The sequence below is a fragment of the Nerophis lumbriciformis genome, linkage group LG13 (assembly GCF_033978685.3).
Source record: "Nerophis lumbriciformis linkage group LG13, RoL_Nlum_v2.1, whole genome shotgun sequence".
NCBI lineage: Eukaryota > Metazoa > Chordata > Actinopteri > Syngnathiformes > Syngnathidae > Nerophis > Nerophis lumbriciformis.
This window is the reverse complement of record NC_084560.2, coordinates 29,200,684-29,219,643: the sequence shown is the minus strand read 5'-3', so window position 1 is coordinate 29,219,643 and position 18,960 is coordinate 29,200,684. Positions and strand designations below refer to the sequence as shown.

The 18,960-nt window shown below is 39.4% G+C and overlaps 1 protein-coding gene across 6 annotated transcripts in view; it reads right to left on the bottom strand.

Moving 5' to 3' along the window:
* The window catches only part of myo16 (myosin XVI), a 257,282-nt gene that overhangs the window by 136,449 nt on the left and 101,873 nt on the right, over positions 1–18,960 (bottom strand). For all 6 annotated transcript variants that reach the window (XM_061971132.1, XM_061971135.1, XM_061971134.1 and 3 more), the window contains 3 exons: positions 16,756–16,880; positions 14,755–14,880; positions 2,653–2,728 (listed from right to left, as the gene is read on the bottom strand). In XM_061971132.1, the coding sequence (XP_061827116.1) occupies positions 2,653–2,728; positions 14,755–14,880; positions 16,756–16,880 (327 nt within the window). The remainder of the gene's footprint in view (positions 1–2,652; positions 2,729–14,754; positions 14,881–16,755; positions 16,881–18,960) is intronic.

Genomic DNA, 18,960 nt, shown 5'->3' with positions numbered 1-18,960 from the left:
TTCGGGAGGAAAGTTCTGTGGTCAGATGAAACAGAAATTGAGCTGTTTGGCCACAACACCAGCAATTAGAAAATGGATGGATGGATGTTTGGAGGAGAAAAGGTGAGACCTTTAATCCAAAAGCGCCTTATTGCAGTGAAACTTGCCAAGGGACATGTAACCAAATATGAACATTGTTGTATGTATACCTTTGACCTAGCAGATTTGGTCACATTTTCAGTAGAACCATAATAAATTCATAAAAGAACCAAACTTCATGAATGTTTTTTGTGACCAACAAGTATGTGCTCCAATCACTCTATCACAAAAAAATAGGAGTTGTAGAAATTATTGGAAACTCAAGACAGCCATGACATTATGTTCTTTACAAGTGTATGTACACTTTTGACCACGACTGAATTTCACACTCAAGCACCACTTATTGGACACGGAGGCTTCCTTGCAGCTGATGACCCCCCTGACTCTCATCACTTACTTCCTTGCATTGTATGGATGCTGAAGAATGGACATAGGGCTCTAACAGAGAAAGATGGGCAAATAGGGGGATTGTGAGCGTCTCTGAGGGGTTGTCTTTTGTGTGTTGTAGGCCCACAAGCTGAAGGGGTGGTTGGGGGGGTTATTGATCGATGCAGCCAGAGAAAGTATTCACACTGAATAGCCAAAGGCAGGCCCTCTATTTACCAGTTGAAAGGTTAGAGAGATCTCCTGCCGCTTTCCCACTGCACAGTATCAGTTTGGTTTGAGGCGGTCGGTTTTCAATGTCAACATCCCGACTGTTCAACTATAAAAACTAGACCCGCTAACAAACAACAACAATGAAGAAGAATGAGGGGCACCTGTAATTATAAATCACACTAAAAGTTTCAGCCAAGGCAAAACTTCAGCTGAAATTGTGAGGAAAATGCGAATTCAAGACAGGATTGTTGACATTAAAGTCTAAAAAAAAAAGATAATATTAAAATAAATATTATGTTTTGTATTAATAATTTAGTATTTAATAAATACATATGTAAATAATTAAAAAATATTTTTAAATGAACAAATGCATTAAATAATTAGTTTTAATACAATTTTTACAAATGTAATTTTTTTTATTTTAAAAAATACATTATTTTTTTTCTTAATTTAATTTGCGCTAAGAACGCGGTGTAAATTAACCCATTTATTTTATACAGCCAATACAAAAAAAAATCTTCGTTGAAAACAAAAATAACATGATTTTGAATGGGTAGCTTGTTAAAAAAAATGTTTCTTTGGTTTTGGTATTTATTTCGAAAATGCATACAAATTTACAATTTTACATTTCAGCATGTCCAAAAAAAGAGTGGGAAGCAGGAGAGTTGATTTAATCTGACCCCTTTTCACATGTTTGTTCACAACCTGTCATGGGAATTGTTGGGTAGCAGGTTCTTCTTTATAATTTTTGATTCAATAAAAAAAAGGTTTTTAAGGTTTTATTCTCCAATATCAACATTTTGTATTATCCTAACTGACTATTTTTGTAACACGATTAGTGAAGGAAACATACTATTGTACCGGTAGTTATTACTCCATACTCAGCATCAAGGGTTGGAACTGGGGGTTAAATCACCAAAATGATTCCCGAGCGCAGCCACCTCTGCTGCTCACTGCTCCCCTCACCTCCCAGGTGGTGGAAAAAAGGGATGGGTCAAATGCAGAGGGTAATTTCACCACACCTAGTGTGTGTGTGACTATCAGTGGTACTTTAACTTTAACTTTATTTCTACACAATAACTTGGATATGGTCACACTTGCAAGCACTAGAGGATATTTTTGTTCAAGAACACAGATTTCTTTATTCATGTTTTTTGCCACCTCATGTTGAATATTTTTCATAAGAGATTTCCAGTTAAGTAAATGTTTCATTTATTTAGCAACTCAATTATGTTGAATTAATGTGTCCCTTTACCTCTTCCCCTATTATGGAACCAACTAATTCCTGGTTACTGAAGGACACATCAATCAATCAATTTCCTTTATTTAACCAGGTAAACACTCATTGAGATTAAAATCTTGGTAACACTTTAGTACGGGGAACATATTTACCATTAACTAGTTGCTTATTAACATGCAAATTAGTAACATATTGGCTCTTAATTAGTCATTATTAAGTACTTATTAATGCCTTATTCTGCATGGCCCTAACTCTAACCCTAACCCTAAACCCCTAACCATAACCCTAACCCTAACCCCAACTCTCTAACCCTAACCAAATAACTCTAAATGAAGTCTTTGTTACTTACAATATGTTCCCCTAGTGTCCAAATAACTCTGATTTAAGTATTGGAATATGTTCCCCATACTAAAGTGTTACCAAAATCATATTTTGACAAAGAGGGCAGCACAAACAAACATGCAGTCGGGTTGCGATATACAAAGTGTAAGCTAAGTAGCAAATACATCACAAAACGTCTGTATTTTTATTAGAGCTAAGTATTGCACGTGAAAAGTGTTAAGGTGCAATCCTTGATTAATTACCTCATGCTAATATATGATGATGTGTTCACAGGATTGTGAAGAAGACTCATTGTGTGCGTGTGCAGTTCCCTTTGTTTGCTTCATTACGTCTTTGTTTATACCAAGCCTGACTCTTCAAGCTGTATAATATATCTGTGTGCGTGCGTGTGTTACCAGAGGGCTTTTCTTGGTTGCAGTTTAACAGCACCGGGCTGGCGCCATGCCTCAGCAGTTGACCAACAATGCTTGTCTGTAAAGGAAATGGAAAAAAAAAACATTCACTTTCCATGAACACTGCATGTTGTGTTGGAGCGTAGGAAATAAAATATCACAATACAATGTTTGCTACTCGAATACAGCTGTAGTCAACGCATAGGCGCCGATACCATGAGTGCTTCGGGGTCCCGAGCACCCACGGACAATGCCGAGCACCCACGTGGGATTGATGGCAACTTTCAGTCTTTAAAATAATTTTAGAAAAATCAATCTTGTTGTCAATTTTGTGGCGAGTTTAGTCCGATTCACATTATATCAAAGTCACAAAACATATAGTCTATAACTAATAAAGCCTAACCAAGATTTCATTGTGCCCGACAATGAACGAACGACACAATCATCTTGACTTTGAACACACTGCACACGAGCGAATGAAGGCATACTTACTCACTTACTCAACGGTCATATATGTCACACTAATGGTGGTAGTCTGAACAATGCCAACACTGTCATAAACATGTGCCATATAGTGAAACCATACTAAACAACAACGACAAACACATTTTGGAAGAATATTTGCACCACAACACAACATAAACACTACAGAACCCATTCCCAGAATTTCCTGCAGCACCAACTCTTCCGGGACGCTACAATATACAAACACCATTGGTGGATCTACACCTAACATCCACTGTAATGATACCACGTACAATAGCGTATCTAGTCGATACTACTATGATTACATCAATATTTTTTAACATCACAAAATCTTCTTTCGTTTAAAAAAAAAAAAGTATATTATGTTTATAAACTCAGGAAATATGTCCCTGGACACATGAGGACTTTGAATATGACCAATGCATGATTCTGTAACTACTTGGTATCGGATTGATACCCACATTTGTGGAATCATCCAAAACTAATCTAAAGTATCAATCTACAGAAGAATAAGTGATTATTACATTTTAACAGAAGTGTAGACAGAACATGTTAAAAGAGAGAGTAAGCATATATTAACAGTAAATGAACAAGTAGATTAATAATTCATTTTCTACCACTCGTCCTTAAAAATTTTGAAAAAACAATAGAATGGAAAATGACACAATATGTTACTGCATATGTCAGCAACTAAATTAGGAGCCTTTGTTTGTTTACTTACTACTAAAAGACAAGTTGTCTTGTATGTTCACTATTTTATTTAAGGGTAAACTTGCAATAAAAAACATATGTTTAATGTACCGTAAGATTTGTTGTTAAAATAAAGCCAATAATGCAATTTTTTTGTGGTCCCCTTTATTTAGAAAAGTACCAAAAACAAATTGGTACCGGTACCAAAATATTGGTATCGGGACAACACTAGTTAATAGATATTCATTTTTTATCAATAAATAATATATTTTTATTCAACAGTGAGCTGATAATAAAGGTGCTGTCCAGTTGTTATATTTTGATTTCTTACACTTCTGACTCTCATTTGCAAGTATTACTGTATATACTAAACATTGCATGCAGTTGCTGTTCCAAGATGTTAGAGGGTAGTAGTGTATAGGCTACGTTGTGTTGCCTAGTCAGGTAGTAGTCTTTACCGTTAAGTTGAATCTAGTCTTTTGTTGCACCCTAAAAAGTGTTTGTATAGTAAGTACCGTATTTTTCGGAGTATAAGTCGCACCTGCCGAAAATGCATAATAAAAAAGGAAGCCCGTCCAAACTATGAAAAAAACTGCGACTTGTAGTCCGAAAAATACGGTAATGTATTTACTACACACCAGCTGTTAGATTGTAACATGCATCTTAGTTGTAGTTTTCATGACCAAATTTGTTGGTGTTGAAATCGCTATATAAAATTGCTATTGCTAATCAGTAGCATGTCTATGACAAATCCAATTTAAATTAGCACTGAGCTAGCGCTTTTTGAAAAGTAGAGCCTAACTGTACGTTGAAGTGTTTCTATCAGGGTGCTTGTTTACCTGCCAAGTCTCTATGTCACATGCATCAAAGGTATCGAAAAATGGCACTGTTTGATTTGATGTAAATTGGCACGCGGTAGTACTGACAGAATTCGGTCACATCCCCAAAAATAATAGACAAAGCTTTTTGTGGCACTAAATATTTAATTTGTGGCTCCATTTGGGTCTTTGATGAGGTGGCGGTTCGTCCAGGGTGTACCCCGCCTTCCGCCCGAGTGCAGCTGGGAAAGGCTCTAGCACCCTCACGACTCCGAGAGGGAGTGGTAGATAATGGGTGAATGGACGGATGTTATTAGGGTCTGAATGTGTAAGTTGCTAATTAAATTGAACCTGCCAAGGTTCTAAGTACCGTATTTTCCAGACCATAGGGCGCACTAGATTATAAGGCGCACTGCCGATGAGTGGGTCTATTCAGGTCTATTTTCATACAAAAGGCGCACCGGATATAAGGCGCATTAAAGGGGTCATATTATTATTATTTTTCTAAATGTAAAACACTTCCTTGTGGTTTACATAACATGTAATGGTGGTTCTGTGGTCAAAATGTTGCATAGATTATGTTTTACAGACCTTCTTCGAGTCGCTTTTTGACAGTCGCTTCAGGATGCGCCGTTTTGTGGGCGGTCTTATTTACGTGGCTCACCTTCGACCGCGTCTTCTCCCCGTCATCTTTGTTGTAGCGGTGTAGCGTGCAAGGACGGGAGTGGAAGAAGTGTCAAAAGATGAAGCTAATTGTTTTAATGACATTCAGACTTTACTTAAATCTATAACGTCTCTTCATCCGTGGCTCACTCAAGCAACAACAAGGCCGGAAATGTGTAGCGTGAAAAAACGTCCTACCGGAACTCTCTAATAACTAAAGTTCCTTGGGTGAATAATGTAAACTCACTACACCGGCAGTTTTTAGTGCTTCCATAGCGAGTCGACTGAGTAAGTTAGAACTTTACGCTACTTTATATTAGAAATGGAAACAGCGGAGAACGAATGTCACATAACAAGAAGATAGAGAAAAAGAAGAAGCTTATCGACAACGGTGTCGTCACAGACTACAGAGGCGGGCGCGCGCACATTTTCAGGACTTATGCAGATCCCAAATAAATCAGCAGGTACCAGAAGGAAAAAAAAGTTGGTTTTGCATAATATTGCGAAACAAAAATGTCGATAAAATGTCTGCTAATAGGTGCCATTTTGCGGTCCTTATACACACACCATACTAATACTCGTATGTTGTGTACCAACTCAGTGGCCTAGTGGTTAGAGTGTCCGCCCTGAGATCGGTAGGTTGTGAGTTCAAACCCCGGCCGAGTCATACCAAAGACTATAAAAATTAGACCCATTACCTCCCTGCTTGGGACTCAGCATCAAGGGTTGGAATTGGGGGTTAAATCACCAAAAATTATTCCCAGGCGGGGCCATCGCTGCTGCCCACTGCTCCCCTCACCTCCCAGGGGGTGATCAAGGGTGATGGGTTAAATGCAGAGAATAATTTCGCCACACCTAGTGAGTGTGTGACAATCATTAGTACTTTAACTTTTTAACTTTTAAGAGTACGTCTGACTACTGTAGCCGTAACGCGCGGACAATCCATTAAGCGGTGCGGCTTCATAACTTTTTGAGCGGCGTGTGAAATGTTCTATATTCTCAATGGAACATTTCAACTTTTGGAGTTGTTTACTGGCGTGATATTGCAGGTAACACGTATCTCTTATGTGTGACTGCCATCTACTGGTTACACTTATCATTACACCATGTACCAAATAAAATAGCTTTGAGGTTGGTAAGCACAACCAAAATGATTCCGTACATTAGGCGCACCGGGTTATAAGGCGCACTGTCGATTTTTGAGAAAATTAAAGGATTTACACCTTATAGTCCCTTATAGTCCCAAAAATACGGTATATTAACACAGCCTCGAAATTGACTTACCAGGTGTAATGGTACATGGTATTTGTAGTTGGACCCCAATTTTCCACACTGTACGCCTTGAGTCAGGGACAAGAAGTATAACTGGGTCAGGTGTAATGGTACATGGTATTTGTAGTTGGACCCCAATTTTCCACACGGTACGCCTTGAGTCAGGGACAAGAAGTATAACTGGCTCGCGATATAGTCATTCATGTAAACATGTCTTTGGCTAGCCGGAATCGTGGCAAGGAGAAGAAAGTGCTTGAAAACCCTCTCCCAATGTTAAAGTCACCTGCTTATGTACAGTACAGAGCAGAGTTGCATTAGGATAGCCACATTAAATGGATTTATATTATTATTTGGTGCAGCCGGGCCGGAGCAGAAAGAGGAAAAAAAGGAAGACAGAGGGGGAAATTGTGGGGACAAGAGGGGGATAAGACAGAGAGACAACAACAGCAAACACAACAACAACAACAACAGAACAACATCAGCAAATAGGATATGTACAAATATGATAGTAAAAGTGAAAGCAAAGAAGCAGTTAGTGAAATAAATAATACAGAAATGACAATGAACATTATTATACTACAAATAGAGCAATACAAATACCAATAGAAATAGCACTATTGATAATGAATAATAACAATAATTACCTCTTTTTTATAAACGGTTGATTTATATAGGCTAGTAAGGTAAAGTTTTGTACCTGACAAGTTTCGGCTATCTTGCTTCTGCAGCCTTCATCAGAGGTGTCACGTGATGTTAGCCTGACGTCATCTGTGACGTGTTATATGGATTGTTCCATCCCACCTGAAGTGGTGGGATGGCGGTGTCCCCTGGTGTGCGCCGGTGGTAGGGCGGGGCGCCCCCTGTCGTCTGGATGTCTACCAAACGGCTGGGGACGGCCCTGCAGGACTGTGTCCCAGGTGTGGGATAGTTGGTAGACTTCGTCCCTGTTGACAGTCTTTGGGGCCCGCTTCCTGATTTCAACCGCCTCTTTGATCCACCGATGGAATTTGTTGCTTTCCATTCTAATGACCTTGGCTGCCTCCCAGTTCATTAGATGGTTTTCCCTCTTGCAGTGGTCTGAAATGGCTGATTTTAAATTTTCCTGCGTTGCTTTCATTCTTGTTGCACGGGTGAGCGTTCCAGATGTTTCCTTTTCACATTCTTTCTGGTGCTCCTTTTTTCGTGTGCTGAACTGTCGACCTGTCTCCCCTATGTATGTTTTATTGCATGTTAGGCAAGGGATCTCATATATCACATCACACTTTTTCTCAGGGGGGGATCTGATCCTTAGGGTGTACTAGGATTTGGCAAAGCTTGATGTGCTGATGCGGTGTTTCCTCATTGTTCGCTGTATGCGTTCTGTGACGCCCCTGACGTATGGGAGGGTGACCATGCCCAGGTTTTCAGTCCTAGAACCTTTCTTCTTTTTTTCCTCCTTGTTGTTCCTCTGGACCTCTCCTTTGCCTTTGTTTATGGCCCAATTTGGGTAGTTGCAGGCTTTGAGCGCCTGTTTTATGTGGTCCTCCTCCTTTTCTCTGTCATGGTTGTCTGTAATCACCTTGGTGCGATCATATAGGGTGCGGACTACTGACAGTTTGTGCTCTGATGTCCATAGTAAGTATTAATCTGTGTGTGTGGGTTTTCTGTATATTGTTATCTTGATGCTTCCATCCTCAGTGTGGTTGATTTTCATGTCCAGGAAAGCGATGGATCTGTGCTCTTCCTCTTCATGAGTGAACTTTATGTTTCCCGTCTCGTCTATGGTGTTTAAGTGGTCTGTGAGTCTTTGTGTGTGGCCGGTCTTAATTTTCTCCAGAATGTCGTCCACATAGCGCCTCCAGAGGGACAGTCTACATCCTTCGGGAGCGGTGGCTATGGCTTTGGCCTCCAAGTCCTCCATGAAGAAACCACTCATGATGGCTGAGAGGGGGTCCCCCATGGCAAAACCCTTCTTCGGTCTATATATGGTCCCTCTGAACAGGAAATATTTAGACTTGGCTACGAATGATAACAACTGGACTGTGTTTTCAACTGTTAGGTTTGTTCGTTTCCGGAGTGTTGAGTCTGCTTGCAGGCGGTTCTGTACTATGTTTATTGCGACGTCCACTGGTGTTTTTGTGAATAGGGAGACTACGTCGTGAGATATGAGTATCTCGTCTGATTTTACTTTTGCAGTGCTTAATTCTTGTGCCAGCTGCTTTGAGTTTTTGCAGTGTTGCTTTGTCTGGCCTAGGAGAGGTTTTATTATCTCGACTAGGGCTTTCGAAAGGTTGTATGTAACTGAGCCTATGCTGTCAACAATTGGGCGGAGTGGAACGTCTTTTTTATGTATTTTAGGGGTGCCGTATATTCTAGGGGTGATACTGGCTGTCTGTACTAAAAAACTGTAGTTGTCCTTGTCTATTTTTCCCTCGTCCACTAATGGTTTTAGTGGAGTTTTTTTTAGAACTTCATATGTGTCTTTATCCTCCAGCATAGCTATCATTTGGTTTTTATATTATTTTGTGTCCATAATGACTGTTGTCCTTCCTTTGTCTGCAGGTAGTACTTTGATTATTTTGTCTTTGGCTATTGACTGTATAGCTTTCCATTCTTCCCTACTGGTGTTGTTGTGTGTTATTTTGGCAGTCTTCAGTAGGTACAGGTACAAAACTTGTTAGGTACAAAACTTTAACTTATAGTTATACCAACCGAGCTATACCGCTCTACCAACCGAGCGGTATAGCTCGGTTGGTAGAGCGGCCGTGCCAGCAACTTGAGGGTTGCAGGTTCGATCCCCGCTTCCGCCATCCTAGTCACTGCTGTTGTGTCCTTGGGCAAGACACTTTACCCACCTGCTCCCAGTGCCCACCCAAACTGGTTTGAATGTAACTTAGATATTGGGTTTCACTATGTAAAAGCGTTTTGAGTCACTAGAGAAAAAGCGCTATATAAATATAATTCACTTCACAACTTACTAGCCTATATAAATCAACCATTTATAAATACACATTAGTAGGCTAAATGAACCTCTTCAACATAATAATTACCTCTATTATCTACAATACAGTTGTTCAAATGCAACAATACATATGTGTAATGATAACTTGAAATACAAAAGAAAGCAGATAAATGGAGGGGAAGAAAGAAAAGCCAACTATATTAACCTTGTAGATTGTTATAGTAAGAATAGGTTAAGCTTTGTCTTCTCTTTTGTAAAGTAAATGTGTACAGCCAATATGGGCATCTACATAAACAATATGATTTGCTTGAGTAGCTGGACAGGACAAAAAATATTTATTTTTGAAAAAGGATAGCTACATTAATGGCAGTGGCATTTTAGTGTTACTTTGCCTCGTGTGTTTTACTGGCAAAAAGCCTAATAAAACAACATCACTTTAATCAGCCTCGTGAAGCCTTCTGTGGTAGAAAAGAGGCTGACTCAGCACACTGAACACATACAGTCGAGCAGCTCAGTGTAGCAGCTGTTCAAAAATGAGTATAGTAGCCAAACTCTTGTCAGCTGTGCTCACAGCCTATAAATACTGACAACACGTCAATAGCGGCCCATGACTGGAACCTTTTGGTTGACCCAAGAGGACAAGGAAAAGGTTGTCTGGACCCTGTGACGACAGCACATTCTGTAAGAATTCTAGTCCTACTTTAATATTTGTTAAATGTGGAAACTAATGTTAAAATAATTTCCACATCTCTCCCATGTAAACTATATTGCCAAAAGTATTTGGCCACCCATCCAAATGATCAGAATCAGGTGTCCTAACCACTTTGCCCAGCCACAGGTGTATAAAATCCAGCACTTAGGTATGGAGACTATTTCTAAAAACATTTTTGAAAGAATGGGCTGCTCTCAGGAGCTCAGTGACTGTGCACAAAGCAAGGTCCATAAAGACATAAATGACAGAGTCTGGTGTGGATGAACTTGACTGGCCTGCACAGAGTCCTGACCTGAACCCGATAGAACTCCTTTGGGATGAATTAGAACGGAGACTGAGAGCCGGGCCTTCTCGACCAACATCAGTGTGTGACCTCACCAATGCACTTTTGGAAGAATGGTCGAAAATTCCTATAAACACACTCCGCAACCTTGTGGACAGCCTTCCCAGAAGAGTTGAAGCTGTAATAGCTGCAAAAGGTGGACCGACATCATATTGAACCCTATGGGTTAGGAATGCGATGGCACTTCAAGTTCATATTTGAGTCAAGTCAGGTGGCCAAATACTTTTGGCAATATAGTGTACCTTCACCATAACATTGAACAAATCCATCCGAACCCAGAAGACTACGCTCTAAAACATTTCATTAAAAGACATTTTAATCCCTTCACATACTGTACGTACTTGAACATTCATCCCCACAGGGGTCACCAACGGTCTAACTTATCTCAATTGCAGGAGAGAGGCACTTAATTAGCCGCGGTTAATAGGGTCATACATCTTCTTAAAGGGTGAGTCTCGGGTGTGTATGCAACATTGCACATGTGGGGGTGGGGGAGGGTGGCGTCTTTGGGTTTAACTCTCCAGCTAGAGTTACAGTTGGCTGATGGTGTTTCCAGGCAACCGTTTGTTATGGCCTCACATTAGCACGCAGCTATGATGTCATATGGCACCGAAAAAGAAGGAGTAGGGGTTTAACGGTACGCGGTTAACACGCTTTGGTATGTACCTCGGTTTTAAGGTCACGGTGAGGTTCATTTCCACCCCGTAAGGAAACAAAACATAAAACCGCTTACGTTTCGTGTAAACAGCTTTAATGTTTTTTTTTTAAGTGGGACATAAACAAAGAAAATGGATGGAGGAATGTATAAAAAAAACTGCAAACTGCTAGCAGGTCAACGTCGCCTACACACAATAAAAAATCCTAAACGGTGAAGTGGTTAGTTTTTTCAAACGTGATTCACAGGCAGTAAGTTAAAGTTAAAGTACCAATGATTGTCACACACACACTAGGTGTGGTGAAATGACTCTCTGCATTTGACCCATCCCCTTGTTCCACCCCCTTGGAGGTGAGGGGAGCAGTGAGCAGCAGCGGTGGCCGTGCTCGGGAATCATTTTGGTGATGTAACCCCCGATTCCAACCCTTAATGCTGAGTGCCAAGCAGGGTGGTAATGGGTCCCATTTTTAAAATCTTTGGTATGACTCGGCCGGGGTTTGAACTAAGGCTGGGCGATATATCAAACATACTCGATATATCGCGGGTTTGTCTCTGTGCGGTGTAGAAAATGACTATATTGTGAGTATTCGAGTATACATTCTCACGCCGTTGCTTTTAGCTGCGGGCATTACACTACAGGCTCTTCTCACTCTTTCTTGTCTCTCCTTCTCACAGAGAGATAAAACAAGCACACCTTCTTACATACGTCATATACTGTCGCGCGTGCAACGTCATATACGCCCTTGCCGAGCAGAGAGGTAGCGGCATGGATAACGTTAGCAGTGGCAGGTGGTGCAAGCGGAGCGGTGCGAGTGGTAATACGAGAGAGAGAAGGTGTGAATCTGGTAACAAATGGAGGAAGAAGGATTAATTCCCAAGGAAAACAGCACATAGTCCATCGTCTGGCGGGGGTTTAGCTTCAAGCGGGAAGATGTCGAACAGACAACCGTAATATGTCAAGTATGCGGCAAAAGCGTTGCTACAAAAAGTAGCGGCACTACTAATTTGTAGCATCATTTGAAAAGTCACCCGTTAGAGAATAAGGAGTGCTTGAAACTACACATGTCAACATATCGGCCGGTGCCACACCGACAAAATGCCGAAGCAACCAGCACTGACCCAATTGAGCCTGGCGTCTTCAATTTCCACATCAACACCGTATGAAAAAAATAGTCAAAAACAGAAGGAGATAACGTCCGCAGTAACCTACCACATAGCGAAGGACGTACACTATTTGATTTCCTATTATGCAGCTCATTTTTATTTGACAGTTTTTGAAATATCTTGTGTGACATCATGCACAAAAGTGCACTTTACTTGTTTTCAACTATTGTAGTGGCGTTCTGTACAAAAAGTGCACTTTAATTTAGTGTTGTTTTGATATGTCATCTTAGTGACATCATGCACAAAAGTGCACTAATAGCTTGTTTTAAAATGTCTCTGACAATCTTGCACTTTGTTTTGAAATGACATGAATGTTTGTGCCACTGCTTAATGACTGTTTAATAAATAATAACTGTTTAATAAATACAGTTTTGCTAAATTGACTTAGTTGTGATTTCCCTCTCTGCATGAAAGTTTAAAATGAGCATATATTAATGCAGTATGAACAAGAATGTTTTAATGTAGACACACAGAATCATCATACTGGTGTGATTATATGCATCAAGTGTTCATTCAATGCTAAGGCAAAATGTCGAGATATATATCGTGTATCGTGACATGGCCTAAAAATATCGAGATATTAATAAAAGGCCATATTGCCCAGCCCTAGTTTGAACTCACAACCTACCACTCTAACCACAAGGCCACTGAGACCCTCCACCTAAATGCCTCAGTGGGTGCTGCTGTTTTACTTACTTTACTTTTCACCAGTTTTTGTTTACTGCAGGATTTAGAGAGGACACTAGAGTGGTACCTCATCTTAAGTGTGCCCCAACTTAAAAACATTTTGAGATGAGAGCCCCTTTATTTGGGGCAAGGTGCCTATTTGTATGAAATTGAAAAAATGACACCCAGCAATGAACTGACAGGAACAAAAAGGATATTATTACAGGAAGATAGGAATTCTAACCAAACCAGAATACATCTCGGTGGGTGCTGCTGTTTTGGTTAGCAAGTTACAGTTCAGTAGTTTTCGTTTCCTGCAGGAATTAGATGGAGACGAAAGTGGTACTTCAACTTAAGAGTGCCCCAAGTGTTTTGAGACAAGAGCTGTCTTTTGGCTAATTGTCATGCTTTAAGTTGCAAGCAACAATTTCAGTTACAAACATCCCCCGCCATTAGTTGGCGTAGCAAATGTCACAGTGAACCTCGTAAGATCGGACCAAAACATCCGGTCTTACTCGCTAGCACTAGCTTATAGCGAGAAATCACTAAAAACAAAAATTTCGCTGTTTGGCCACAATACCCAGCAATATGATTGGAGGACAAAAGCTGAGGCCTTTAATCCCAGGAACACCATTCCTACTGTCAAGTATGGTGGTGGTAGTATTGTGCTCTGGGCCTGTTTTGCTGCCAATGGAACTGGTGCTTTACAGAGAGTAAATGGGACAATGAAAAAGGAGGATTACCTCCAAATTCTTCAGGACAACCTAAAATCATCAGCCCGGAGGTTGGGTCTTGGGCGCAGTTGGGTGTTCCAACAGGACAATGACCCCAAACACACGTCAAAAGTGGTAGAGGGATGACTAAATCAGGCTAGAATTAAGGTTTTAGAATGGCCTTCCCAAAGTCCTGACTTAAACGTGTGGACAATGCTGAAGAAACAAGTCCATGTCAGAAAACCAACAAATTTAGCTGAACTGCACCAATTATGTCAGGAGGAGTGGTCAAAAATTCAACCAGAAGCTTGTGGATGGCTACCAAAAGTGCCTTATTGCAGTGACTTTCGACCCAGCAGATTTGGGCACATTTACAGTAGACCCATAATAAATTCATAAAATAACCAAACTTCATGAATGTTTTTTGTGACCAACAAGTATGTGCTCCAATCACTCTATCACAAAAAAATAAGAGTTGTAGAAATTATTGGAAACTCAAGGCAGCCATGACATTATGTTTTACGTAGAAAAAGTGCAATCTTGTGTAGAACATTTAATATCAAAGACAAAAAAAGTATTTCAGGCAGCAAGATAAGTCGGGAGTGATTCTAAAAATGCATATATTCTCTTTGTCAGCAGACAGGCTTAAAGCCCAGAAACGTAATTAAAAATCACGATGAGACAGCAAGATCCGGTACTTTTCCTTCGTGGAATAAGATTATATCGGCCCTGTCAGCTCTCCTCCCCACGTCATCAGTAAAATGTTCTCTGCGACTTTTAGAGAACTAATCTAAAATGCAGCAGCAAAATCCATACACTGTGCAGTCTGCGATCAATATTGGATCAGTAAGGAGCAGTTTATCAGAAAGCGTGCAGAATGACTGCAAGCCACTTCCTCACAGCAAGAATACATCAATAATTCCCTCATTATGCCAATGACATTGGATCAATGGAGATAGCTTAAGCTTTTTTTTTTTTTTACCTGTCCATATTTAGCAGCCAAGTGAAGAGGGCTCCAAAAGTTGTTGGCCAAAGGATGAGGGTCGGCCCCGTTGTCCAACAGCACGGCCACCACGTCCCGATAGCCGCTAGCGCATGCTATGTGAAGCTTGGAAAAGACAGACACTGTAAGTTAGGTCAATTTCACTGAAAAGTAGTTAGGACTAGTGTTGTCCCGATACCAATATTTTGGTAACGGTAGCAAAATGTATTTCGGTACTTTTCTAAATAAAAGGGGACCATAAAAATGTTCACTATCTGCTTTATTTTAACAAAAAATCTTAGGGTACATTAAACATATGTTTCTTATTGCAAGTTTGTCCTTCAATAAATTAGTGAACATACAAGACAACTTGTCTTTTAGTAGTAAGTAAACAAACAAAGGCTTCTAATTTAGTCTGCTGACATATGCAGTAACTAACATATTGTGTCATTTATCATTCTATTATTTTGTCAAAATTATTAAGGACAAGTGGTAGAAAATTAATTATTAATCTACTTGTTCATTTACTGTTAATATCTGGTTATTTTCTCTTTTAACATGTTCTATCTACACTTCGGTTAAAATGTAATAATCACTTATTCTTCTTTTCTTTGATACTTTACATTAGTTTTAGATGATACCACAAATTTGGGTATCAATCCGATACCAAGTCGTTACAGGATCATACATTGGTCATAATCAAAGTCCTCATGTGTCCAGGGACATATTTCCTGAGTTTATAAACATAATATACATTCCCAAAAAACAAAAGAACATATTGTGATGCTAAAAAAATATCGATGTAATCATCGTGGTATCGACTAGATACGCTCCTGTACTTGGTATCATTACAGTGGATGTTAGGTGTAGATCCACCAATGGCGTTTGTTTATATTGTAGCGTCCTGCATTTAATAAAGTCAAATACAAATAAGGCAACAAGAGAAGTATTCTACACTTCTCTTTTGTAAAGTAAATCTGAACAGCCGATATGGGCATCTACATCAACTATATGATTTGCCTGAGAAGCTGGACAGGACAAAAAATAAATAAATAAATAAATAAATAAATATTGTAGCGTCCCGTAAGAGTTGGTGCTGCAGGAATTCTGGGAATTTGTTCTCAATCAATCAATCAATCAAAGTTTACTTAGGATGTCGTGGCTTGTGCAGCCCTTTGAGACACTTGTGATTTAGGGCTATATAAATAAAGATTGATTGATTGATTGATTGATATAGCCTTAAATCACGAGTGTCTCAAAGGGCTGCCCAAGCCACAACGACAGTGTTGTGTTTATGTTGTGTTGCGGTGCAAATATTCTCCCAAAATGTGTTTGTCGTTGTTGTTTAGTGCGGTTTCACTATATGGCACATGTTTATGACAGTGTTGGCGTTGTTCATACGGCCACCCTTAGTGTGACATGCACGGCTGTTGACTAAGTATGCCCTTCGTGCACCTGTGTGTCGTGTGTTCAAAGTTAAGAGGATCGTCTTCCTGGTTAATTATCGGACATAATGAAATCTCGTCTTGACTTTATGAACGATAGACCTTTTTTTAACGAATCCATTGTCATGGCTGCAGTGTGTAGTGAAGCATGTATAGGTATCACTCGTCCTAAAGGGGTGACATTTGAAATAAATATACTTGATATTTCTCCATGGAGACAAGGATTAGTGATTTTGATGTAGTTACACCACTGCTGACAGCAGACAGACATTAGCATGTCTAAAGAGTTGTTTCAGTGTTATGACTTCACCTTTATCTTAAGTTATTAAGCCAACATTTGTCCGTTCTCCCTTTTCTGTCTCCACACTGAGTCTGCTTGTAAGTACTCCATGTGTGTGCACTGCCGAGTCTGCATGACACGACGTGACGATGATGACAGGTGGGGAACCGGTACTTTTTAGAGGCGGTATAGTACGGAATATTGTTCATTAGTATCGCGGTACTATACTAATACCGGTATACCGTACAAGCCTAGTTAGGACAAAAGGAGACTTACCAAGGTGACTCCGTCGTCATTGGGCTGATTGAGATCGGCCCCCGCGGCTACAAGCTGCTTCACATCAGACAACATGATGTTGGATCTCTGCGACCTCACGGTGTGGATTGATGACACATCCACACCTGGCAAAAAACATGGTGGAATTATGTTGGTTTACAAATGGGACAAATCTGAGCACGTGTTAGTAACACACAAGTAAACATAACTTCATAATCTCACAAACAAGACTGAGCTGATAGAGGCCGTTTGTATTAGCAGTCGATCGGTCAATCTATATTTGCTCTTAGCTTTAGGAGAGCTGACAAATGGACGGTACAGATGATAAATATGTTTGTTGACATATCAGCACATTTTTTAATAATTAATAATTACAATTTTAATGCGTTTATTTAATTCAAACTTAAAACCGTTTTATTTCCTTTTTTTTTTACTACTGCTAATTATAATAATCTCATAATGATAAGGTTGTTTTAATTAACACTATATTGTCTACTGTATATATTACTATCATTATGTCATGATAGTAAAAACATATTTATTTACAAGTTAAGTCATAAAAATGTTTTATTACCAACAACAATAATAATAATAATTTAAACTAATAATATAAATAATCTGCACAAGTACAATAATACTTTATTAAGTCACTAACGCAAAAAAATGTTTTAAAGTTTTGATGTATTGAATAATTTTAACATTTTTGGCGTGGTATTTGTTATTTATTTATAAGTTGGTTCCATTTGTTATTTGAAGTTTGGTTTTTTTATGAATTTATTATTGGTCTACTGAAAATGTGACCAAATCTGCTGGGTCAAAAGTATACATCCAGCAATGTTAATATTTGGTTACATGTCCCTTGGCAAGTTTCACTGCAATAAGGTGCTTTTGGTAGCCCTCCACAAGCTTCTGGCAAGCTTCTGGTTGAATGTTTGACCACTCCTCTTGACAAAATTGGTGCAGTTCAGCTAAATGTGTTTTTTTTTTGTTTTTTTTGTTTTTTACATGGACTTGTTTCTTCAGCATTGTCCACACGTTTAAGTCAGAACTTTGGGAATGCCATTCTAAAACCTTAATTCTAGCCTGATTTAGTCATCCCTTTACCACTTTTGACGTGTGTTTGGGGTCATTGTTCTGTTGGAACACCCAACTGCGCCCAAGACCCAACCTCTGGACTGATGATTTTAGGTTGTCCTGAAGAATTTGGATGTAAACCGCCTTTTTCATTGTCCAATTTACTCTCTGTAAAGGACCAGTTCCATTGGCAGCAAAACAGGCCCAAAGCATAATACTACCACCACCATGTTTGACGGTAGGATGGTGTTCCTGGGATTAAAGACCTCACCTTTTCTCCTCCAAACATATTGCTGGGTATTTATATGTCGTTTCCTTTTGTTATTTGCCAAATAAATAGTAATACACATTTGAGTTTAGGCTTTTTTTTTTTTTTTAATATAATTTTATTTTTATTTTTAGGAGAGTTGTCTAATACATCTGTAAATATGAATTTTTTTCTATTTTTTATTTTTGTGTTCTGTTATAAGGCTGCGTCCACTAAAATTAGCATATATCTCAAACATTAAAATAAAAAAATGTGACTTAATTTAAATTATAAATTACCCTTTTAAAGTTTTCTTAAGCTGCTGCACCTCTTGGGATAGGCACTATTTTGATGTCAAATATGCACAGGGAATATTGTGTATATGTTAATGTATTTAGACTTACTAATAAATACAGTGTGGAACCATGTTACTGGGTTAGTAGATGTACATGCCCGTTCATTGCCCCCACAAACTTGATGTGGATCAAGGGAGTGAGGCAACGTCTCCATAGCAACAGAGGCCCAGAACGCCATGGTTGTAGTAGTGGAAGGGGGAGGTTGTTTAAGAAAGGGTTTGATCACGCCAGGGCCCAACAAAAGCAGAGTGAAGTAGCCATAAATTAAATGCAGAAAGAGACGCTGTGTGTGTGTGTGTGTGTGTGTGTGTGTGTGTGTGTGTGTGTGTGTGTGTGTGTGTGTGCGTTTGTCTTTCTACCCTTCTTGAGACATCAACAAGGAAAAGTACCTTCCATATGAACAAGTTAGGACCGGAATCATGATCCCAATACGGAAAACCATTGCATCTAATAGAGAATGTCTCATTTGCACCCCTGGTGGTGAAATCTATCAAAATTAGGGTGGTCCCAAAAAGGAAGGATTTTTCA